Genomic DNA, 25,187 nt, shown 5'->3' on the forward strand with positions numbered 1-25,187 from the left:
GTAATTGAGTGTTTAAATGACTTGCAAACCTTCACTTTGGCTTTAAAAACTGCCTATGTCTGGGATTCTTTTTTAAAGAAATGGCTTTATAACAACCTTCCCAAGAAAGTCAAGAGAATAAGATTCGTTTTCACCTTCTGCAAGAAGACTCCAGAAGAAATATTGTTTTCCCAAATGACAGTTCTGATCACATCATTTCTCCTAAGATCAAAAACTTAGCAGAGGAACTCTCTAACTGCATTGCCCTGATTCTTGAAGCTTTCTTAAGGAAGTATGAGGATAAATGAATCAAGAAAACTGATCAAGCACTTGCCTCTTCCAATAACTTGGAGTGCAACCATGTGTAACTCCATCAACTTCTCTGATCCTAAATTCCTCATCTGTAAAGTAAGAATGCTTCCCTGATTAAATACATGGGCTGTCTCAAGATTCAAATAAGAGAGACTGTTAAGCACTAGATACGTTATTATTGAATGGAAAAAAAAGAAATAAAAAGGAAGGACATGACTGCTCCTAGGTATGGTGGAGGAAAAAGTTTATTGTAGATAAAAGGGAGAGCATAGCCAGAGGCAGGGACATCTGGGAGAGTCCAGAGTGGACAGGACCCTGAGCCATGGGAGGAGAGAGTGGAAGAGAGGTGAACCAGGTACAGCAGCCAAGAGGGCAAAGGGTTAAAAATAAAAAATAAAAAATGGGGTTGGGGGTAGGTAACCAAAATGGCATGGTTATATAGAGAAGAGTCTATGGGGGAAGGGTAGCCCAGCCCTTGTCTGGATAGTTCAGGGTAGAGGGCAGGGTAGGCCAGTCCTGCCCTGTAAGAGGTAGGGACTGCGGGATGCTGGGAGAACCTGGCAGTCAAGTCTGCTTTGATGTGTTAAAATAGGCACCTCGGCCATTTGTTCCAAGGTTTGAGACTTAACAATTATTAAGGGAGTTCTTAATATATTTCCCACCCCATCTTCAAAATATGAAAATGTCTGGTTTGCTAAGTTTAAGTCTCTCCAGTGGGAGCCCAATAATCATCTTGCTTTGTTTTGTTTTAGAGTGAGTTCTCAACTTCAACATCTAGAAAAGGAGCGTATGAAACGTGTTAGGTGTGTCAGGTTTAAAGGGGTAGATTAAGGGGCGTTACACTGGAGCTGCTCCTCACTGCAGTGTCTACCATTGTCCTCTCTTCGGTTTCTGTTCTTCTGTTCTCATGACCCTACTTTCAGAGCTGGATTAAGATATGGGCATTTGGGCAGTAGCTCAAATCATTCACTTACCAGGGGCACTGTGGTATCATTGACTATGAAGTCTCTACAGAGGTAATTCAGGCAGCCATGGGTAAACTCTCACAAGCCAGTAGGTACTCCTCACTGCTGTGATAAATACCCCACAGTAGCGACTTGAGAGAGGGGCTTGTGGGAAGGAATAGTTGCGGAAGGATAAGGCAGCCGGTTGCGCTGCACACGCGGGAAGGTAGAGAGAGGTGAATGCTGGGACTCAGCTGACTTCCTCCTTCCCCCTTTTCACTCAGTCTGGGACTCCAGTTCATGGGATGCTACCACCCACGGCCAAAGTGGCTCCTTCCTGGTCAGGTAAGCCTCTGGAAACACCCTCACAGACACATCCTGAGATGTGTCTCCTAGATGATTCCAAACCCTAGATGATTAACAATGAGAATTAACCATCACACAGGGATATGAATACGTGTTTGCCCCACTTGAAATACAACCCAGGCAAGTAGAAATTAAAAAAAAACACTAACTGAACATTTACTGTATGCCTTTTACATACCAGGCCCTATGCCAAGAGTTTTACATGTATTATTTATTTTAAACCCCGCAATTATATGTGATTAAACCTATTTTCCTGATGAGGACATTGAGACACCAAAGGTTGTTGCACAGGTAGCACATGGTGGTGTTATTTGGAGGCAGTCTTCCTCCAGGACCTATACTATGCCTTATAGCCCTCCCCTAGTTTTGCAGTCGGTTATTATGATTTGAATATACAATGGTACCACACAGGCTCCCGTGTCTGAACACTTGGTCCTGGATAGTGGTTCTGTTTGGAGGAGGCTGTGGACCTTTTAGGGAGTGGGACCTAGCAGGCAGAAGTGGATTGCTAAAGGGTGGGCCTAGAGGGCTATCGCCTGGCCGCACTCTGGACTGACAGCTCTATCTGCTTCATGATCCACTGAGATATAAAAAGCTCCTCAAGGAGCAGCTGTAGACAGAGTCTCAGTTGCCATGCCTTCCCTGCTATAATGTACTCTAGCCCTTTAAAGTATGAGCCAAAATAAATCCTTCCTCCCATCAGTTGTTGTCAGTTGTTTGGTTACATAAAAAGGAAATGAATCAAGATAGAAAACGGGTGTCAGGAGTGAGCCCTCTGCTCTGATAAACCCATGCTGTTTGTAGGCTGTTGTAGCCTACTATGTTTCCTAGTGGCTGTACCCAGCAGGACTGCATGGAGAGGTTGATTGGACCACAGGCCTGAGTACCAGGTGTTTGTAAGGGTCTACACTTGACTGTAACCAGCAAGGAGGAGGTCTTTTGCTCCACCCCTTGGCATTGTTATAAATAGACCTTAGGAATAAAGTTCTGGGCCAGTAGATAAGGATTCAGGCCCACCCCAGTCTATCCTGTGTTTTCTCGCTGTTTTCTCTCCCCTCTTTATTTCTAACTAAGTCTCTTATCCCTCATTCCTCAAGAGTCCCTGGGATAAACAAGTGTGGGGGCTGGTCCCCCACAGTAGGATTCAAAGTTGGCTTGCAAAAGGATTGTAGAGGAGTTTGGAGCTGTGGGCTAGGGAGCCCCAGAGTGCTGTATGCTGCTCTGGCTAAACTATTCTGCTGGCAGCTTGGAACACCAGGATGCCAACAGAAACACAGACTGGGGAGGCTGAGCTTGGAAGGTTTCAGAGGGGACTGGGGCTTTATTGGGAACTAGATCCAAAACCACCGGCCTTATGTTCTGGAAAAGCATCTGGCTGTGTCCTGAAAAGCTGAGTGAGGCTGACTTCAAAAACAGTGGGCTACTTTGTCTGGTGAAGGAAATTTCAAGTTGCATTGCTTTCAGGCTGCAGCATGATTACTGCTAAGTGCTTTTAGCAGATTACTGAGAAAGGAGAGCACAAAGTAGGGCAGAAAGATTTTTTTTTAATACGCATTTTGTCAAGGAAAGGAACTCATATATTCAAAATTGCCAACAGGGCAGATAAGGCAGATGGATGCAGACAAAGTAGTCAAAGAAAGATTGATACCAAGGAGAAATCTCAGACTGTGCACTGAGACAATAGGGAAGGTGCTTTGAGACCAAGACTCTAGCTACCACAAGCTCCCGGGTGTAAAATGTGTGTAAACATGAAATTCTTTCACTTAAAAGGAGAGTACCTGAGAAGTTAGAGGCTCTAAGGCACGCTGCTGAAATAAGGCAACCTACAAAGATTATTCTCCATGCTCCGCCAGCCATGCATTCAGCGCAGCTGCAGCTGCGGTTCAATGGCATCAGGCTACACCACAAGCTGGTAGTATAACTTGGCATCATACAAATAGTGCGGGCTTTCCAGGTACACACAATGCAAGGGTTATAGCATCATGGAGGTCTATGCCAAATTCCCCAAAAAAACCCTGTGGCCAGGCAATATACGGCAGGATCAGATTCCTCAAAGAGAGGCCGGAGAGACTATGCATTGCAATAAAGAGTACAAGACATCAGCAATGCTAAGAATGTGAGATGTCCGTGAAGAAAGACTGCAAGCACCAAGTGGAGCCAGCCCAAGAGAGAATGCGCATGCATAGCAGGGAAAACCTGGAGGAGTGGGTCCACCTAAGCCTATTGGAATTCAGAGGATGTCATCTCAAGTTCCAGATACCAGACATGGAGCTGCAGGTCCATTTGCCCTGTCGAGTTCTGCTCTTGCTTTGGTCGGGTTTTTCCTTGCTATTCTCCTGCTCCTCCTTTTTGGGATGGGATTGTTTACTCTGTGCAACACACACAGAAGTATGTAGTTTCTTTTTTATTTTGTAAGAGTTTAGAGTTAAGAGATTGCCTTGAGTCCCAGAAAAGACTTCAGCTTTTTTTAAATGTTGGAACTGTTGAGGTTATAGGGACTTCATTTTTGAAGGTGGATTTCATTTTTGCGTTATGAGATAGCCATGAGTCTACAGGAGCCAGGGCCAGCATGTTATGGTTTGAATAGGAGATGTCCCCAGGGAGCCCATGCACTTGAATACTTGGTCCCTAGCTGGTGGCACTGTTTTGGGAAGCTGTGGAATCTTCAGGAGCTGGGGTCCAGCTAGAAGTGGGTCTCTAGGGGCTAGGCCTTGAAGATTGTAGCCAGCCCTGCTTCTGGTCCAAGAGCTATACTTTCTAATCCATTGAGCTACAACACACTAAACCACAAGGTTCCACTGCCATGTGCAGAGTTCTAGCATTCACAATTTCCAGCTCTGATAGACTATATCCTTTCAAATTGGGAGACAAATTGTTCCTCCTTAAAATTGTTTCTGTAAGGTTTTGGCCACTATAATAAAAGAAGTAACTAATTAGTCTGCCAAACGTGTTTGCATCTTGCCTCTTTATGCAGAAGATATTTGATGAAATTCATTAGGTAGACTAAAACTAAAACCATAGAATTATTCATGGCTCAAGCTATTGACTAGGAACTGGTGACCTATTTCAAACCTGTTAGATAATATGTTTCAAAAAATGTGCTCAGTTCAGAAAAATTGCAAAGGAGGGCACTACAGAAAACAGTAAAATGCATACCAAAATGTCTCAAAATAGTTATATTGCTTAGGGATATGTATAATTTAACTGATGAATTAGTTTTTCACTGCCCCCATAAAATATGTATTAAGCATGTATTTAAAAAATGTGAAAGGAGTATCAGGACATGTGGCATATTAAACAGATTTCACTCTACCCAGTTAAATAGATTTACAAGGAGGAATTAGAGGTTTATAAAAGTACCAGAGGAGTTGGAACAGGGTTGAGGCTGGACTTTGAGAGGCAACTTCCAGAACCCCATCACAGAACTAGCCCAACTTGGCACCACACTTATGTGGCACTTACAGAACTGGGAGTCTCAAGCTCACCATGATCTGAACCAGCATGATGCCCCTCATCATCCTTGAAACACAGGAGCTCAATGCAGGGACATCTACTAGGACTGTCTCAGAAAAAACAAACAAACAAACAAAAACATTACTTCCTAGTGGAAATCACAGAAATGGCAAAAGGACAGCCTTCACTTGAACCTTCATGTTCAACTTCCACACAGTCCTAAGGCACACCTGTTTTACAGAAACTAGGTTTATAATCCAACCTGTAAAGTCTTCTGGTAAATTTAATCTGTGTTTCTAGCCTCAAACAATAAGACCTACTATTAGAATTAAATCCTTCAATCTATGATGTAATCAACAATCAGATGCCAAACTATTAATCAGACTAGTGTACCCACCCATCTTGCTCTAGGCCTGATGTAATCGTCCTGGCAGGAGTGAAGAAAGCCACTTGTGCCCCTCCCTTTGGCTATCAGGCTATTGAAATGATGGTCTCCAAAGAATGATGGGAAAAGAAAAGGGCTGAAGCCTGGTGCCAGCCTAAGGAAGAACTTGGTTTCCAGGAAGAGATTTCACACAGTCTGAGAACTCGTCAGACTACCTTGCAAGACAGACAGGAGCCAGGACAATGATAGGTCACTGACAGGCAGGACCACATCTTGACCAGAAACTTCATACTCATGCTATACCACTACTGACCACTAGTGATCACTAGTAGAGGAGAAGGGCTCCAGGTATTCCTGTCCTTTCTCATCTTTCTATCACCTCTGCTACTGTAAAATTAAAGAACATTAAAAATAGTTTTTGAGAAGCTGGACTTGATGGTACAAATCTGTAACCCAGTACTTGAAAGGTAAAGACAGGAGGATAAGGATTTCCTGGTCATCCTCAAGTCCATTCTGAGTTTTAGACCAGCTGAAACTACATGAGACCCAGTCTCAAAATCCCCAAAAATGTAAATACAAAAATTTATTATTATTTCTGAGAACCCTGAATACCATGCCAAAAGGAGTTGATTACCCAACAACAGAGATACTAAATAAGGAAATGACTTTAATATCTGTATTTTATGGAAAGTATCTATTTTAATTACTCATCTCATTGCTGTGATAAAATACCTAACCAAAGAAACTTAAGGTTTATTTTGGCTCACAGTTCCCGGGGATAGTCTATCATGTGGAGGAAATAATAGTGTTAGGAGCTTGAGGCACCTGGTCACATTGTATCCAGTCTGGAAGCAGAGACAGATGAACACTGCTCTTCAGCTGGCTTTCTTTTTATGCAGTACATATGCATCACATGGTATGATGCCACTGACACCCAGGGTGGATCTTCCCACCTCAATTAATCTAATCTAAATAATCCCTCATAGGTGTGCCCAGAGGCTTGTCTCCTAGACGATATTAGGTCTTGCCAAGTTGACAATATTAACCATCATAGTATACACATACACAGATAAATCCGAGAGATTGGCTAGGAAATAGACTAGAACTAAACTGGTGACAGTGGGGCTAGAGAAAAGGATGGACAAAGAAATCTATTAATGGAGGGCTTCTCGGCAGGTGAGATGAGAAGCAAAAGTAAATTTCATGTCTCATTAATAGATGGAACCTGCTGAAACTGAAAAGTTGCTGTAAGGCAAAGGACACAGTCAATAAGACAAAACATCAGCCTACAGAATGAGAAAAGATCTTCGCCAACCCCACATCTGACAGAGGGCTGATCTCCAAAATATATAAAGAACTCATGAAGCTAGACAACAAAATAGCAAATAATCCATTAAAAAGTGGGGTACAGATTTAAATAGAGAATTCTCAACAGAAGAATCTCCAATGGCCAAGATACACTTAAAGAATTGTTCGACATCCTTAACTATCAGGGAAATGCAAATCAAAACGACTCTGAAATACCATCTTACACCTGTCAGAATGGCTAAGATCAAAAACACTAATGACAGCCTATGTTGGAGAGGATGTGGAGCAAGGGGAACATTCTTCCCCTGCTGTGGGAGTGCAAACTCATAAAGCCACTCTGGATATCAGTATGGAGGTTTATCAGAAAATTGGGAATCAACCTACCTCAAGACCCACCAATACCACTCTTGAGCATATACCCAAAGGATGCTCAATCATACCACAAGGACACTTGCTCAACTATGTTTATAGAAGCATTATTATAATAGCCAGAACCTGGAAACAACTTAGATGCCCCTCAACCAAAGAATGGGTAAAGAAAATGTGGTACATTTACAGAATGGAGTATTACTCAGTGGTACAAAAAACAATGACATCATGAAATTTGCAGGCAAATGGATAGAACTAGAAAAAAATCATCCTGAGTAACTCAAACCCAGAAAGACAAACACAGTATATACTCACTCATAAGTGGATATTAGATATAAAGCAAAGAATAACCAGGCTACAACCCACAGCCCCAGAGAAGCTAGGTAACAAGGAGGACCCTAAGAGGGACACATGGATCACCCTGGGAAGGGGAAATAGATGAGATCTCCTGGGTAAACTGGGAGCAGGGGTAGGAGTAGGGGAGAGGTAATGAAGGTTGGTAACATGAGGGATTGGGATGGTCAAGTTGGGGGAGGGATGGAGAAGGAGAATAATGAAAGAGATATTTTGATAGAGGAGGACCATTATGGGGTTAGAGAGAAATCTGGTGCCAGGGAAACTCCTAGAAATCCACAAGGATGATCCCAGCTAAGGCTCCTAGCAATAGTAGAGAAGGTGCCTGAACTGGCCTTCTCCTGTAATCAGATTGGTGAGTACCCTAATTGTTATCATATAGCTTTCAACCAGTAACTGATGGAAGCAGATACAGAGATCCACAGCCAAGCACTGGGCCGAGCTCCAGGAGTGCAGTTGAAGAGAGGAAGGATGGAGTATATGAGCAAAGGGAGGGGGTTAAGATCATGACAGGGAAACCCACAGAGACCCAAGCTCATGGGAGCTCATAGACTCTAGTCTAGACCAACAGCTATGGAGCCGGTATGGGACTGACCCAGGCCCTCTGCATATGGGTGACAGTTGTTTAGCTTGGTCTGTTTATGGGGCCCCTGGCAGTGGGACCAAGACCTGTCCCTGGCACATGAGCTGACTTTTTGGAATCTATTTCCTATGGTGGGATACCTTGCTCAGCCTGGATAAGGCGGGGAGGTGGGGGCGGAGCTTGGTCCTGCCTCAACTTGACATGCCATGCTTTGTAGATTGCTTTGTTGATTCCCATGGGATACCTTACCCTTTCTGAATGGAAACAGAGGAGGAGTGGATTGGGGGTGGGTGGGTAGAAGGGAGGTGGGGGAAAGGAAAGGAAGAGAGGAGGGAAGGGAAACTGTGGTTGGTATGTAAAATAAATAAATAAATTTTAATTAAAAAATTGTGTCTCCCACTGTTCTGTAAGTTTCCTCTGAGGTTGAAAGATTCCATCTGGAAAGCCTGAGAGCAACAACTCAAAATAGCTTTAGAAAGTCCCTGAATCTGACCAGATTCACTAGGCCCCTCCCTGCCAGAGTAAAAAATAAAAGCTCAGAGTCCCCCTCAGATCGAAGGAAACTGAGCTTCCAAGAAGATTCCCAGAGGTGAAAAACTGCAAAGACTCTGAGACCAGATGAGCAGCCTAGAAGAGGTTTAGGCCAACTGAGGCACCTGGAAAGGACACTCTCCAACCTGTTGAGCTGCCTGCAGGCTGTGCAGTGTGCTTCAAGCTCCCAGCTTTATGCTGGGGTGGACTTTGGTGGTGCAGATGTCTTTGAGTCATTTCTGTCCCTGTAAGTAACCCCTCACCTGTATTCCTGTAGGCAACCCCCACAGAACTAACTGGTTCACCAAACTGGACTCTGATATGTTGTTTTTTGTTTTGTTTTGTTTTGTTTTGTTTTGTTTTGTTTTTTCAGATAAGAAGTTCCACCACTAACAAAGTAAGCCAAATTCAGCCAAATCACAAGTATAGTAACAGGCTTATTGAAAACAAAGCAATTCCTGGGTAGGTTCACTGGTCTCAGAGAACAAGGCCAGAGAAGTTGCGCCCACACAAGCTAAGGCAGGGAGGTTTTGTAGATCTTAGGCAAAGGGTGGTGATATGCTAGCCAGAAGCTGGGACTGTTCCCAAGTATTGCCAAAGACTAAGCCCCTGGTGGGCACTTGGGTGGGTGGGCTGGTCATGTCAGGAAGGTGGGTTGCACTGGCTGCCAGAAATACAGAACTGGGCTTTTGGTGCCATTCCTTTGTTGAGTTTTTCAGTGCAGACGAAGTTGGGGGAAGTAGGGCAGATGGAGTTTTCTAGCTTGTGCAGGGGTGAGCTAGAAATTCCAACCGTGTAGTCTCCATACTCTGGTCTGCCACGGGCTCACTATCAGGGGTGAAGAGACTTGTGTTGCATCTCCTCAGAGAAAGTTTTGTCACACAACAACCACTTTTCCTTCTTTCCAGAATTACTTCCTTTTAGGCACAGCCCCTCATCTATTCCATGGGGTTTGAGTGGTGGATGAGAATAAATCTGCCCTCAAAACAGGAGAGGAGCTCAAGAGATGGTTCAGCAGCTAACACATGCTGCTCTTGCAGAGGACCCGTTTGGTTCCCAGCACTCATGTCAGGCAGCTCACAACTGCCTTGTATCTCCAGCTCCAGGGGTTCTGATGCCCTCTTTTGGCCTCTGCAAACACTTACGCGCGCACACGCGCACACACACACACACAAACACACACACAGAGAAGGGGAGGAGTATGAATGTATTAATAAGTCTTTAAACACAGAGAGAGAGAGAGACAGAGAGAGAGGCAGAGGCAGAGAGAGAAGGAGATAGTGCCCAAGGTGGCCATGCCAACTATTTAGTTCACAAACATAACCTAAAATTAAAGTCCTTTCTGGGAGCCGTTCTTCTAATGCTGCTGGAAAGAATGTTCTCTCTCCTAAGACGTTTTGGGAGGTCTAGACCATTACACTGTCATGAAGAGAGGGCTTATCAATAGACATAGAGTAAAACAGACATCGAGTCATAGGATCTCCCCATGCCCCTACTGATGAATTTGTGCTGGTGGTTTTTGTTCAGGGTCTTAATACATAGCCTAGAAACTCTAATTGGCCACCCTCCTGCTATAGCCTCCTCCTGAATGCTGGGATCATAGGCATGCGCCACCACACCTGGTTTATGTAGTGCTAGGGACTGAACCTAGAAGCTGGGAGTGCACACAGACGTTCAGGCACACACAAGGAATAAATGTAATTTTGAAAAGTTCTTCTTGAGCCTGGTCTAGGGAACATGTAAGAGGACAGAAGGAAGAGGATGAACACTAAAAACACTAACAGAGGGCTGGAGACATGTAGCACAAATCCTAATTGGTCTTAATAATAAAATCATGGAGCCAGATATTGGAGAAAATGCTGAAAAATCAGTAAAGGAGCCAGCCACTAGAGAGACTTCTTACCTCTATCAAATCCTCAGCCTAAAAGAGGCCAAGCTCCTGTCTCCAGCCCACCTTATCACTTCCTCTCTCCACCCAGCCATATCATGTCCTGTTTCCTCCTCCCAACTGCTGCGATTAAAGGTGTGTGCCACCACTGCCTGGCCTCTAGTGGCTAGCTCCACACTTTGATGTCCAGGCAAGATTTATTTGTTAAAGCACTAACAAAATATCACTACAGAGACATGGCTCAGTGGTTAAGAACATTGGTTACTCTTACAGAGGACCCAGGTTTGATTCTCAGTACCCACCTGGCTGTTTACAACCATCTGTAACTCCAGTTCTAGTGACTCCAACACTTCTGGCCTCTATAAGCACCAGGCATTGAAAGACCCTATCCCTTCAGGCTTACACCCTCCAAGCCCCAGGAGAATAAGGAACTAAAAAGAAAACTAGTTCCAAGGGCAACCTGACTCAGCCATTATTCAACTACCCCTGCAACAATGTAACAATGTAAAGAGATCTCTGTTAAGAGATGTGCTCAACTGTGACTGGGATAGTTGCAAATGTTCCAGGAAGGACCACTGTGACCTTTGTGTAAACTCCACTCCTGCCCTGATACTCCCCTTGAGGTTTTGGGAAGAATGTACATGCAGACGTGACTGTACCCACTCTGTAATCAGACCATGATCTTGTGAAACGAAGTTGTATGGAAATTGTAATCTTATGGCTTTTGTGGGTTTTTCCTTTAAAAGTGCCCATGTGATTGCAATAGACGCGACTCTTGCTCTTTGGAGCAGAGTTTGCCACACTGTACAGTCGCATCAATAAACACCTCTTGTTATTGCATCAACTGGACCGGAGTCTGGGTTCTTGGGGCACCCACTTGAGACCCAAGATTTGGGGGTCTAACAGCATGAGAGTGGTACACAGACATACATGCAGGCAAAACACCCACACACATAAAATTAAAAACTAACAACAAAAACACTAATGGAAAGTAACAACTTGATGCCTATATCTGTAGGAGATGTAAAATGAGTCAAGAAAGACTGATGTGTACCAAGTTTACCAGTGTAGGGTTTTAAAAGAATATAAAATTTTTAAATATTTTACTTACTTACCACTTATGTGTATGGGTGAATACATATAAATGAATATGAGAGAAATAGTGCAAGTCTCTGGAGGGAATATAAGCTACTTAAATACCTAATAATAATTTGACATGATTTGTTTGGTCATTAATACAGTCAGAATATGTTAAACTTTATGTAATGGTTACTTCTTAGGTCTTTAAGTTTAACATATAAATACTATATGTTTTTAAATTTCATAATCATAAAATACGGACACTTCCACTTATACTTTGCTATGATCTAATTCACAAGCTTAACTAAATATTTCTTAAATATTTAATGTTATTTATATATTCAACTAATTAAGTTTCCTTAGACATCTGAAACTATGATTACAAATGTAGTAATATCTTAGTCAGTGAACTCTTTATGAGCATTTCTATAACTTTGGCAAATCTAATACCAATAAACCAATCTTATACATGTGGTCACTACACAAGTAGCCTTTACTTACCAATTTTCATAGATGTCAAAAACTGAGAAAGCATAATGCTAATGATAATGTTCATAGAAATAATGAAACTGTATTATCACTGTTAAATGTTTCAGATTCTGAAACTGGACAGTGGTGGTGCATGCCACCTTTAATCCCAGCAGTTGGGAGGCACAGGTAGGTGGTTCTCTGTGAGTTCAAGGCCAGCCTGGTCTACAAACCAAGTTCCAGGACAGCTAGGGCTATTACACAGAGAAACTCTGTTTCAAACAAAAACAAGTGTTACAGGTTCTGATAGAAATGGAGGTGCAGCACGCCAGTCTTTCTTCAAGAAAGGACACACTGCATTGTTTGGGAAAGATGGTCTCTAGCTGTCAACTCTTTCAGGATCTATCTGGGTAGCAGGCATGCCCTTTCAGGGCATCTATTAGCTGAGAGAGATAGGCATCATCAGGCCCAGAATGAGACACTGACCTACAATACTGGATTCAAAGCTTCTTGGCTCATCATCTCTTCTGGAGAATTTACCTGCAGTGCAATCTAATCACAACCAAGATCAACAGAATTGCCATCTCAGACTTCCTACAGGAACCAAGTTCTTGTCATTGTTTTGGTGATGATTTTACTTGAGCCCAGATCACAGGGTTTTTTTGTCTGTGTGTGGGTGTGGGTGTATGTGTACATCTAGGAGATTAAACTCAGATATTGTTCTTCCAGAGCCATCTTGTTTCTTTTCTTCTCTGGAATTTTGGTTTGCTTTTTGTTTTTTAAAGTTTCTTTTACTTTATGTGTATGAGTGCTTTGCCTGCATGTGTGTATGTGCACCACATGTGTGCCTGTTGGATTCCCTGGAACTGAGCCACCAGATGGATGCTGGCGATCAATCCCAGGTCATCTGCAGAAGCAACAAGTGCTCCGAACCTCTGAACCATTTCTCCAGTCCTCCCATCTTCTTTCTTAAAACATTGGGATCTTAGGGCTGGAGAGATGGCTCAGTGGTTAAGAGCACTGGCTGTTCTTCCAGAGGACCTGAGCTCAATTCCCAGCACCCATATGGCGGATCACAACCATCTGTAATGAGATCTAGTGCCTTCTTCTGGCCTGCAGTCAGACATTGCTAATATTCTGATCCTGCCCCTTGGAGCCCGCCCTGCATCCTGAGGTAGAAGCCTCTCCTTAAGGAAGAACTCTGCCCATCTTTCTCTGTCTCTCCCTCATGTGCACCCCTCGACCCCTCTTTCTCTCTTCTTTCATATCTTCTCTTCATCTCTCTATAAAAAATTAAACCAGGGCCGTGGTGGTGCACACCTTTAATCCCAGCACTTGGGAGGCAGAGCCACGCAGATCTCTGTGAGTTCAAGGCCAGCCTTCGCTAATAAATAAATAAACAAACAAGTAAATAAAAGACACTGGGGGCTTGAGCTTGCCAATTAGGTTAGACTGCCAGGTCAGAAAGCCTCAGGAATCTGCCTTCCCCAGCTCTGAGATTACAAATGTGTCACTATGCCTCGCTTCTTAAATTGGTGCTGGGTACTAAACTCAGATGTTCACACTAGCCCTTTCCTACAAGCACCTTACTGAATTATCTTCCTACCCCTCCCTCCACATTTTCGAAACAAGGTCTTGCTTTGTAACCCTGACACTTCTCAGTCTTGGTGAGAATCTTCTTTCCTCGGCCTTCTCAGTGCTGGGATTTCAAATATGTGCCAACACACCAGCTTTCAGTTCCTTTTTAAAAGTGAGGCTCCACTTTCTTACTTGATATATTACTGTAACCTTACAAGTCTTCTAATATAAATTAACTTTGCATGAATGCATACATGCCCACAAGCATAATTTGTGATTCCCACAACTAAAATTGAACCTAACACAGTCTATTACTTGGACAAATTTGCAAAATTTATTTCTCTATGCTCAATGTCCTTCCCTGTAAATAAGATCTGATCATAGACTTCTGACGAGAAAGAGTTAATATATTTAAAAGTACATAAAACAGCCTCTGGCTCCTTTAGCATATTCAATAAATATTAGCTATTATCATTATTGGCTGAGTCATATACTGCTTGTATTTATCTCGTAACCAACGTTTTATAATAATTTGACAAAGCAATGACAGAAAACCATCTGTATGTTTTAAGAACATTATAGAATCTTGTTTATTAACATGTTTAATTGATTAAATATTCTTCCCATTGTTCTAATTTTGAGTTTTTTCCAGTTTACAAAGATACAAATCAGGTATGTGAAGTTTAGATTAGAAGCATATTATGTAAATGTAAAATATTATTCCAAAATTATACTGAAGCTAGACAACTTCACTCAGTCCTGAAAACGATTATTAAGAGTTAGGCTTCTTTCGCCATATGAAGATGCTTGATCACAAGTTGAACGAGCATGTTTAAGAAAAACAGATGTCCTTGGTGTTAACTCCAAATTGAGAATTTTCTGTCGTTGGTGCAGGGTTTGAAACAATCCAACCTTCAGCCATTTCTGTGAAGTCTCACAAGGCCAAAATTTTGTAAATAATGGGACCCACTATCTAGTACTACTTGTACTTTCACACACAAAGTATTATCTATTTCAAGGTGTCAATCTAGGGAATGCCTTCGGGTCTACTGGGATGCCACACGATACCAAAGTGAAGAGCGCACACAGCCTCAATCCTAACCATGCCCTTTTGGGGAAAAGGGAGGACGAAGATGGATGGCTTAAAACATCCAAACGTTGCAGCCCACCAACGGAGGGTTCAGGAACAAGCTGGTAACTGTGAGGGGCACCTCAGAAAAAGAAGAGGTCTAGGAACTTTCTCTTTCGTTCCACACCTTGGCCACCTGGGAGACCTGACCTTGTCAGGGCCTGAACCCCTGACTGCCACGGTCAAGAATGATACACAGTGGAGAAAGCGAGTTTTCCTCCCCGCTTCCTGGTACTGCGTGTCCGGGTCACGGCGTAGGTAGGGCCTTGGAGAAGTTGCTGAGATCCAACAGCTCAGGCTCGCGAGTTCCCGATCCACACCTCTCAGCGCCACCCGCGCAGGACCCCTGAGCCGAGGGGAATGCCGCCCTGGGCCTCCGCCGATCTGACGGCATCACCCAGGTGGAATTGGCGAAGCCCGGGAACCCGCTCCTGAACCAGCGCTGAGCCAACCACGGCGGACCGGGACTCGGAGAACAATGGCTCCGCATACTACAGCCGGGCTCTCCCGGACTCCGCTCAGCCGCTAGCAGCCCACTCCGCGCCTCAACCAAGCCTGGGCCCTTAGTCCCGCCTTACTGCTCAGCGCGGATTGGTGGCAGGGATAAGCTCTGGCGCTGATTGGACGGCGGCGAAGTCGCTCCCGCAGACCGTAGCGTCTAGCCGCCGCGGAGCACTCAAAGGGTTTCCAGGCCCAGCACGGCGCTAGCCGGGAATCGGAACCCTTAGAGGTGCCCTAGGCGGTATCCCCGAGCTGACAGCATCACCCCGTCCCGCATCCTCCCCCCCTCTGTTTTGTTTTTCATCCCTCCCTCCTCCCTCCAGTCCGCGACGACTGGCTCTAGACCCGGCTCTGGCCTCGCTGAAGGTGAGGAGCAGAGCCGCCGGCGAGTGGGCCGCTCTGAAATGGCCGCTAGCCTGCTGTCTAAGATGGCGGTCTCGTGCTGGGCTGGGGACCGTGGCGCCGCGCTGCAGCCCAGCCGCGGCCGAGACAGTAGGCTGATGAAATGGAAAGGGGTCGGGTGTTGACACGACTTCACGTCGACCGCACAGGTGACATCCTGGGGCGAGAGACATCCTCTGGCAGGAGTGGGCTGCGACGGGACGCGAGCCTCCGGGGGCGTGGCGGTCTGCGGGCCGCGCACACCTGTGACCTCCCGACAAGTCACTGAGGGATGGCTGTCCCTGGCCGCGGGGCAAGGTGACTGGGTCGAAAAGCTTGTAGGTCCCGGCCTAGATGCCTGGCCCCTCCTGCTTCCTAGCCTTCGTGATTGGCCTGTGCTCCCGCCCCTCAAGGAGACACTGTTCACACCTAGGACAGCAGCCCCACGGCGAAGGCAAAGGGTGAAAGGACTGCTTACCTCTCAGTTCAGTCCAAAGGGAGTGAACTGGAAACTTAGGAGCACAGGTTATTTGTCCTCAAGAGTTGGCGGGATGTACCTCTGAAGAGAAAGGCATGAGGTGCTGCTTTAAGAAAAGGAAGCTACTTGTTCTCTGCCCACTTGACAACAAGGGGAGGAGGGGTCCGAATTTTATGGTGAACTATTGGTTCCATGAAATGTTTTTGTTTTGTTTTCGGTTTTTTTGTTTTATGTTTGCCAAATTCAAATCAAGGCTGAAAAGAGAGGCCACTGCTAAGGAATGGATTTTATAACTGCTGCCCAGTTTAAGATTGCCGCCTCTGGCAGTTGCAACATGCTGGTAATCTGTTTCTGCACACACAAACTCTTAGTACCAGATGGTTGTGGTGCTTGATGAAGTAGAGGAAAACTCACAAGTAATGGTGAAGCACATGGGCTGTACAGTCAAACTTCTGGGGCTCAGTTCTTGATTCTTCACTAACAAAATGTATTAACCTAGCAGGTAACAACTCTGTCTTTCTCTAAAGTACAGTCATTAACATTCCCAGGTTTTTGACAATTGGATGAATTAACCTTTGTGAGGAATTCAGCACAGATCCTAACAGCTCACAGAAAGTAATAAACACTCACTCAGTGAGCATTAGTTGTCAGATTGGGGTTAGAATTTGGTTATCGTAATGGTATATGTCATGTAACACTTGCCTGTATGATTTCATTTTAGATTCAGTGCTTAGTTTTAGAGATATTGAAATGGGGCTGTACTTCTTAAAAATAGGCTTAGTTTTGTTTGTTTTTCCCCCTAAATGTTTCTGTGTTGTCAGTGGGTAAAGAAGCATTTCAAAGCAGGGAAACTGCAGGAATAGTAAGTAAAATGAAAATATTAGCATGTTAGCTACCTGGTAGGCACAGTCTGTTTATATCCAAGAGCTGCACTGCAGTGAAGAATCGTTTGTGTTGACTATTTAAAATATGATGAATGTTCATAGTGGAAGTTTATAGTTCTGATTGTCACAGTGCCTAATTTTAACCTTTCTTATTCTAGGCTTCTGGTTACTCCCATTCCCACCCTATCCTTTAATTTTATTCTTTTGAAGAATCTGCATTTCAAGCTATCAAGTTGGAGAAAGTGATTGCAGAAAGAAGTGTTCATTGTTCAGGTATCTTACCTACTAGCTATTAACAGGAAAACCATTTGATTTGAGGGTCTAAAAGGAAGAGAGAGAGCTTAATTTGTAACCACATGAAGTTTAAAATCAATGGGATCAATCTGTATAGCTTACAAATTTAGTTTAAAACTAGAAAACAGTATTCATTAAATGGTCACATTACTTTTGTGTTTCTTTTATTACACGAGAGAAAAACCTATTAAAGTAAGTTTATATTTTCTTAAGATTTTGATTATTACCTCTAACACAACAGTAGTCAGTAATTAGTAACAATGTGCATTACTTTAAAAAAAAGTCTTTAAGATAATGTAAATAGATATGTACTTTTAAGTCTAGAGAAGTAGTATCTACTTTTTGGCTTGTAGTTTATTCTTCATTGTAAATACATAATGCTTAGGATACACTAGAATTCTCAGTCCTGGAACACTGTGTTTTCAATATAGCTTATTAGAATTGTTGCAGACCTGAAGGGAGACTTCTGATACATAATACTATCAACATTTAATGCATCTAATGGCAGTGGTTATCAGAAAGATAAAAGCAATTCTAAGATACTATCTACTATGAGATAAGGTTGGTAAATTATAGGCCACACAGTCTGTTTTGGTACTTAAAGTTTTATTGGAACACCCACCCATTCTTTAATCTGTTGTGTTATAACTACAGAGTTGAATAGTTGCAACAGAGCCTGTATGACCCACAAAGCAAGCATTTTTACTGTATGGTCTTAAGTGTTTACCAACCCTTGCCATGGAAGGATTCCTAAAGATGTTTCTAAAGAGCTCTTCTTTAAAAATGTACATATGAGGGGCTGGAGAGATGGCCCAGAGGTTAAGAGCACTGACAGCTCTTCCAGAGTTCCTAAGTTCAATTCCCAGTACCCACATGGTGGCTCACAACCATCTGTAATGAGATCTGGTGCCCTCCGCTGTGTACATAATAAATAAATAAATAAATAAATAAATAAATAAATAACATATGAACTCATTCTTATTTCGTAGCCTAATAGTTCCCAGTTATTTTTAGTATGTTAATATTCTCTGAGTGTTTTGAGAGAAAAAAATAATACTAGCAATAATTTTCTTTATAGTTTTAATATAAGTTGATTTGAATGTAAGCTTGACTACTAAACTCATTTCTGTAGTTTTTATTTTTATGTGATAATCTGCCTTTAAGAAAGGTGTGCCATACCTGAGAGTACCAGAAGTCGAATGAGAGATCACCTGATAAAAGAACAAGTGATGTTCCATCTTCAAAGTGATGCATAGGCAGCATTTATGAATTAACTGATGTGTTGCTATATATCTTCTCTCATCTTTGTTTCTTGTTTTACAATTTCAAAACATTTGTGATACTCGGTGTTAAGTCTAAATTAACCACATTTTGTACCACAAACTCGTTACCCATGGATCTTTTGCTGAAACAAGGAAGTCTTAAACAAGAAGCAGAATCATTTTGTTACCAAATTGTTTCTGAATCAGACAGTTCAAAGTTTGGAGTAGTACAAAGTGAAGATGAACCATTGCAGTCTTCAGTTTCTATAAAACCAGAAGGTGAGCTTTCCAGGGTCAATTTCACGTCCAATTCCAATAAAATAGGAACATTTAGTAAGAAAATAAAAAGAAGAAAATATGATGAAAGTTATTTGTCCTTTGGATTTACTCACTTTGGAAATCGAGATGTACCTAATGCTCAGTGCATATTATGTAAGAAGATTTTATCCAATAGCTCTTTAGCTCCTAGTAAGCTTCGAAGACATTTAGAAACTAAACATATTGCATATAAAGACAAAGACATCAGCTTTTTCAAGCAGTATCTTGATTCACCTGAAAACAATAAACCTCCAGCACCTAAGACTGTCAATACAGATAATGAAAGTGCTACAGAAGCATCATACAATGTAAGTTACCACATAGCCCTGAGTGGAGAGGCTCATACTATTGGAGAATTGCTTATCAAACCTTGTGCAAAAGATGTAGTGATGCGGATGTTTGATGAACAGTATAGTAAAAAAATAGATGCGGTACAACTCTCAAACAGTACTGTGGCACGCCGAATTAAAGATCTAGCTGCTGACATTGAAGAAGAGCTTGTTTGTAGACTGAAAATTTGTGATGGGTTTTCACTGCAACTAGATGAATCAGCTGATATTTCAGGACTTGCTGTGCTGCTTGTGTTTATTCGTTATAGGTTTAATAAGTCTATTGAGGAGGACCTACTCTTATGTGAATCTTTGCAGAGTAATGCAACTGGTGAAGAAATATTCAACTGCATCAACAGTTTTATGCAGAAATATGAAATTGAATGGAAAAAATGTGTTGATGTTTGCAGTGATGCTTCTAGGGCAGTGGATGGGAAAATTGCTGAGGCTGTCACCTTGATAAAATATGTAGCTCCAAAAAGTACCAGTAGTCACTGCTTATTATATCAACATGCATTAGCAGTTAAAATAATGCCTACATCTCTAAAAAGTGTGCTAGATCAAGCAGTACACATTATCAATTACATCAAAGCTCGACCACGTCAATCCTGGGTACTAAAAATTTTATGTGAAGAAATGGGTGCTCAGCACACAGCACTTCTTCTGAATACAGAAGTAAGGTGGCTTTCCTGAGGTAAAGTTCTTTTAAGACTTTTTGAGCTTCGGCACGAACTGTTGGTTTTTATGGATTCTGCTTTTCGACTATCTGGTTGCTTAACAAATTCATCTTGGCTGCTAAGACTTGCTTATCTTGCTGACATTTTTACTAAATTAAATGAGGTTAATCTGTCAGTGCAAGGAAAGAATATAACAGTGTTTACAGTGTTTGATAAAATTTCGTCATTGTTAAGAAAATTGGAGTTTTGGGCCTCATCTGTAGAAGAAGAAAACTTTGATTGTTTTCCTACACTCGGTGACTTTTTGACTGAAATTAATTCTACAGTTGATAAAGATATTTGTGGTGCTATTGTGCAGCATCTAAGGGGTTTGCACTCTACTCTTTTGAAATATTTTCCTATAACAAGTGAGAATAATGCTTGGGTTAGAAATCCATTTACAGTAACTGTTAAACCAGCCTCATTAGTAGCACAAGACTATGAGAGCCTGATTGATTTAACATCTGATTCCCAAGTGAAACAAACTTTCAGTGATTTTTTCAAACTTTCAGATGATTTTTGGAGTAGCCTAATTCATGAATACCCGAACGTTGCAGGACGTGCTGTTCGTGTGCTCCTTCCTTTTGCAACAATGCACCTGTGTGAAACAGGGTTTTCATATTATGCTGCAACAAAAACCAAATACAGGAAAAGACTTGATGCTGCACCTCATATGCGGATCCGACTTAGCAATATTACACCTAATATTAAACGAATATGTGGTAAAAAGACACAAAAACACTGTTCTCATTGAAATTGGAGGGTTTTGGATGTCTCTTGGTAATGTAAGATGAAAATAAAAGATTGTTTACTTCATCTCTAGTATTGGAATTTTAAGAAACTAAGTCAAAAATTCAAACATCATTGCTATTATTTCTTACATTGTAAATTTCAAAGGGTTCCATAGTCACAACTGGGAAATGATGATCCATAAAATAAAGTTCTAGTTCCTTACTTAGTGTAGCACTTTAGAATGTAGTTCCTACCCTTTTTCTATCCATGTTTGCCCTACAACCCTCCAGTTCTATGAAATGTCATTCCATTCCCTAAAAAACAGCAATTTCATGCTTTCAGGTTTCAAAAACTCAGTCATCCACATCTTGCTTCCTGGTGACTTCTACTTACTTTTCAATACTATGACTTAATTTGCCAGGATGGCTCTTTCTATATATTTCAGTTTTCACCCTATTTTATCCTGTTGTATACTCCGTGTGTGTGTATGTGTAGTCTCTTGTGATTTCAAATGTTACTGGGCTGATCCTTTAGAGGGTCTTACCCAGCTCTCTACCTTCATTATCTGGCAAAAGCCTTTACTAAAGTTCAGTAAAAAGGAGAGGAGGAGGAGGATAGTGAAGGAGAGCCAACAAAAAAAAAAAAAAAAACAAAAACAAATGGAAATGGAGATTTCTTACTTCACTGGCTGATATGGTGACATGTACATCAAGTTTGGGGGTTTTTGGCTGTGGTTCAGGTACTCTGTTAGCTAGAATTCAGTATGACCCTTCTGCGGAAGTTATTGAGGAATGTCCTATCACTTTGATACACTCTGAACTACAGAGGGAAAGGGGAAGAAATAATGAATACTTCAGATATTTTCTCAGTTCTTCTTAGATTATTGCAAATTCCATTGTGCTTTAGCCTAAATTAATGAGACTTTTTGTGTAAAATACTTGGATAGCTAACTTAATTTATTAAGGCTGTTAATTTATTCTTGGAGTACTATAAAAAATTCCTTGTTGACTTGCTGTCTCTGGACTACTTTTCCCTTGTCATGTCATATAACATTGGTAACCAATTCTGTTAAATATTTTGTGTTGCTCCTGGATTCAAGAGCTCCTACAAATAGTCATTATTTAATCTCACTTACTGAAACATTTATTCTCCTGTTTTGGCAAATTGTGGTAAAATGACTTGGGCTCAAACATCCATCCTACTACTTAACTAAATGTTTGACTATAGCATTCTGAACTTTGTTAAATTTCCTTTTAATTCTTTTTTATTTATCTTATTTTATTTGGGGAGGGGTCCCTAGACAGGGTTTCTTTGTGTAACATTGGCTGTCCTGGAATTCACTCTGTAGACCAGACTAGCCTCAAACTCACAAAGATCCTCCTGCCTCTGCCTCCCAAATGCTGGGATTAAAGGTATGCACTACTACCACCCAACTCAGTTAATTCATTTTTAAAATTAGCTTTCAGGGTGATTTTCTGTGTTTAAAGACTGTGACCCAGAATAGGTGTATGGCATATGTCCTCTACTATATCATGTTCCCAAATAAATTTGACTTAATAATTCACTAAGAGACTCAATAGTTGTCTAAGCCAGAAAACATATTTTGATATGAGGCAAAATGAAGCACTTCTGTCCAGGTTCTCCCCTACTCCTGCCTTTGTCAGCTTATTAAACATCTGTCTATCTGTCACCTCAGTAAATTGTTGTTTATGATTAATGTTTGTAACAACGCTAAGACTTGGACTTGAGCAAGGTCACACCAAATGGCAAAAGTTTAGTCTTTCTTAAAGATGATACTTTTCTCTGTCATTGCCTTTCAGACTTTTCAAAGAAAAACAGTGACTTTATAATTCAGCACAACATTCCCTCCTAAAATCTGAACATTTGAAATGTTTTTTTTAAATTAATCCAAAATGGACCATCTAATTTAAACTATAACTTTATTTTCTTGTAAAAAAAAAATATAAATCACTGTAATATAAAATTAAGTATTCAAAAGTGCATCATAGTTTCCCATACATACTGTACATTCTATGAACACACCTAGTATTAAACATGCCCCAGTTTGAGAAACATGCACAGAGCCGAGTCTGCATCTGTCTTGTCCTGAAATCTGGTAATTAAAGACTCTGTATGCTGAGCTTGATTAAGTCTCTCTCCAGGATGTCCCACTCTTCAAATATATTCTTTTCCTGAACCACATTTTTTTTTTTTTTTGGCAGTCTGGTTTCTTCTATTTAAATTCAGTCTCATTAACTAGGACCCTGTTACCTGCTATTGGATCTCTAAGGCTGACCTTGCCCAACTTGATACCAACTCAAGAATTCCAAAACCTATCTGGCCCCTTGTATTTTGACGAACATGCATAACTAGGGAGAATGAGCTCTTAGCATGCATGTAAAGATGGTCTGATGCCGGCTGGATGATAGACTTGACTCCCACACCACAACTTCTTCTAAAATGCTCTAATCTCTTAGTTCTAACCAAATCCCCAGAGAGAAGACTCTTTCTCTCTATGTTTAAATACTTCTTGCCCTTCACAATTGGCTGTCTGTTCTATAAAAACTAAAGTTGGCAACACTGCCAGTCTCCCTTTCTTGACTGTTTACAAGCCTTTTGGTTATTGTGCCAGACAGCATCCTTGAGCACAGGAGCCTCTCAAGCCAGAGGGAAGCCACTATCTGATAACTGATAACTTTCCACACAAAAAAGAAATGTTGAAAGAAGAAATAAATGTCATTTGACTTAATAGAGTATCTACTTGGGGTCTAAATGGTATCTTCAAGGCACTATCAATGACAGCTACCCTGCCTATCAAGCAGTGATGCTCAGATGTGTTCAACCCCAAAGGACTTTATCTTGTAATCTCTGTGTTTCAAATAGTTAAAATTACTTAGACTTCTTAATGAGGATTGTTCCATTTTAATCTTGACTTATATCCACACATAAATACAGTGGTAGTCGAGTTTTCTTATGGTCATTTATAAAACTCAACACATTTCTTTTTGGTTTGTTTGGTTTTTGTTTTTTGTTCTTTTATAAAACTCAACACATTTCTTTTTGGTTTGTTTGGTTTTTGTTTTTTGTTCTTTTGAGATAGGTTTCTCTGTGTATCCCTGGCTGTTCTAGAACTCTGTTTTTAGACATGTTAGCCCCAAATTCATGGAGATTTGCTTGCCTCTACCTCCTGAGTGCTAGTATTAAAGGTGTGCATCACCATCCCCAGCAGCAACTTCCTTCCTTTCTTTTTTTTTTCAAGACTGGATTTTTCTGTGTAGTTCTGACTGGCCTGGAACTTGCTCTATAGACCATGGTGTCCTTAAACTAAGAGATCCACCTGCCTCTGCTTTCTGAGTGCTGGGATTAAAGGCATGTGCCGCCACCACTACCCTACCAAACTTCTGATCATAGAAAAGTGGATTGAATTTTCTAGTTAAAAGGTGAAATACGCCGGGCAGTGGTGGCGCACGCCTTTAATCCCAGCACTCGGGAGGCAGAGCCAGGCGGATCTCCGTGAGTTCGAGGCCAGCCTGGGCTACCAAGTGAGTCCCAGGAGAGGCGCAAAGCTACACAGAGAAACCCTGTCTCGAAAAACCAAAAAAAAAAAAAAAAAAAAAAAAAAAAGGTGAAATACAATTCATAAAGCCTTCCTTAAACAGGATGAGAAACTAGTCTGTATTTCAAGAGCTTCAAAAGCAGCATTTCATTGGAAAAACTCCCTATTGCCTTAAGATTGTTTTATTCCCTAAAATGTAATTCACCTACAATTTACAAAATGGTCCATCAGCTTTGGAAATGTACCTGTGGAACTGCTTCATCTATCTTTCTTTCTTTCTTTTCTTTCTTTTTTTTAAGTTACTATAACTGACTACTGTTAATTAGCACAGTGGAAAGAATTCTAAAGTAGGTATCAAGAGACTTGTGTTCCATAACTAATTAACTGTCTTACATTTAAGTTCATGCCTCTCTAGGTTTTAGTTAATTTTTTAAATGAAAAGTATTGAACTGGCCGGGTGGTGGTGGGGTGCACACCTTTAATCCCAGCACTTGGGAGGCAGAGGCAGGCAGATCTTTGTGAGTTCGAGGCCAGCCTGATCTACAGAGCGAGACCCTGTCTTGAAAAAAAAGGATTGAACTGAAGTGATTTCTAAAGTTTTATAAGATATGATCAAATTTTAAGCCCAAATAAAGATTAGGGACTCAGTTATTTGAAATTTAAAGGTTTTGTGTGTGTGTGTGTGTGTGTGTGTGTGTGTGTGTGTGTGTGTGTGTGTGTGTCTCAGCTGTTCAGAGCACTTGTTGCTCTTGCAGAGGACCCAGCTGCCAGCACCCTCATGGCAGCTCTCAACCATCTATAACTCTAGTTCCAGGGGATCCAACTCTTCTGACCTCTGTGGGCACCAGGAATACATGTGGTATATATACTTCTATCCATGTGGGCAAAACATTCAAACACATAAAATTAATAAACCTAAAAATTTTTGTTTGTTTGTTTGTTTTTTGAGACAGGGTTTCTCTTCATATCCCTGGCTGTCCTGGAACTCACTCTGTAGACCAGGCTGACC

At 41.7% G+C, this 25,187-nt stretch overlaps 1 protein-coding gene across 1 annotated transcript; it reads left to right on the forward strand.

Annotated features, from left to right (window-relative positions):
* The first annotated feature begins 16,085 nt into the window (after nt 1-16,085).
* On the forward strand, nt 16,086-20,706 carry Zbed5 (zinc finger BED-type containing 5). The gene has a single exon (XM_052760530.1). It carries the CDS (start codon nt 18,659-18,661, stop codon nt 19,865-19,867), a length of 1,209 nt encoding a protein of 402 aa, XP_052616490.1. The 5' UTR covers nt 16,086-18,658; the 3' UTR covers nt 19,868-20,706.
* Nucleotides 20,707-25,187: the final 4,481 nt, after the last annotated feature.

This window comes from Peromyscus californicus, unplaced genomic scaffold (genome assembly GCF_007827085.1).
Source record: "Peromyscus californicus insignis strain IS unplaced genomic scaffold, ASM782708v3 Scaffold_4__1_contigs__length_199733344, whole genome shotgun sequence".
In the NCBI taxonomy this organism is placed as follows: Eukaryota; Metazoa; Chordata; class Mammalia; order Rodentia; family Cricetidae; genus Peromyscus; species Peromyscus californicus.

Bases quoted from the DNA above. Each gene is read 5' to 3' on its own strand.
- Zbed5 (XM_052760530.1), top strand. From the start codon at position 18,659: ATGGATCTTTTGCTGAAACAAGGAAGTCTTAAACAAGAAGCAGAATCA.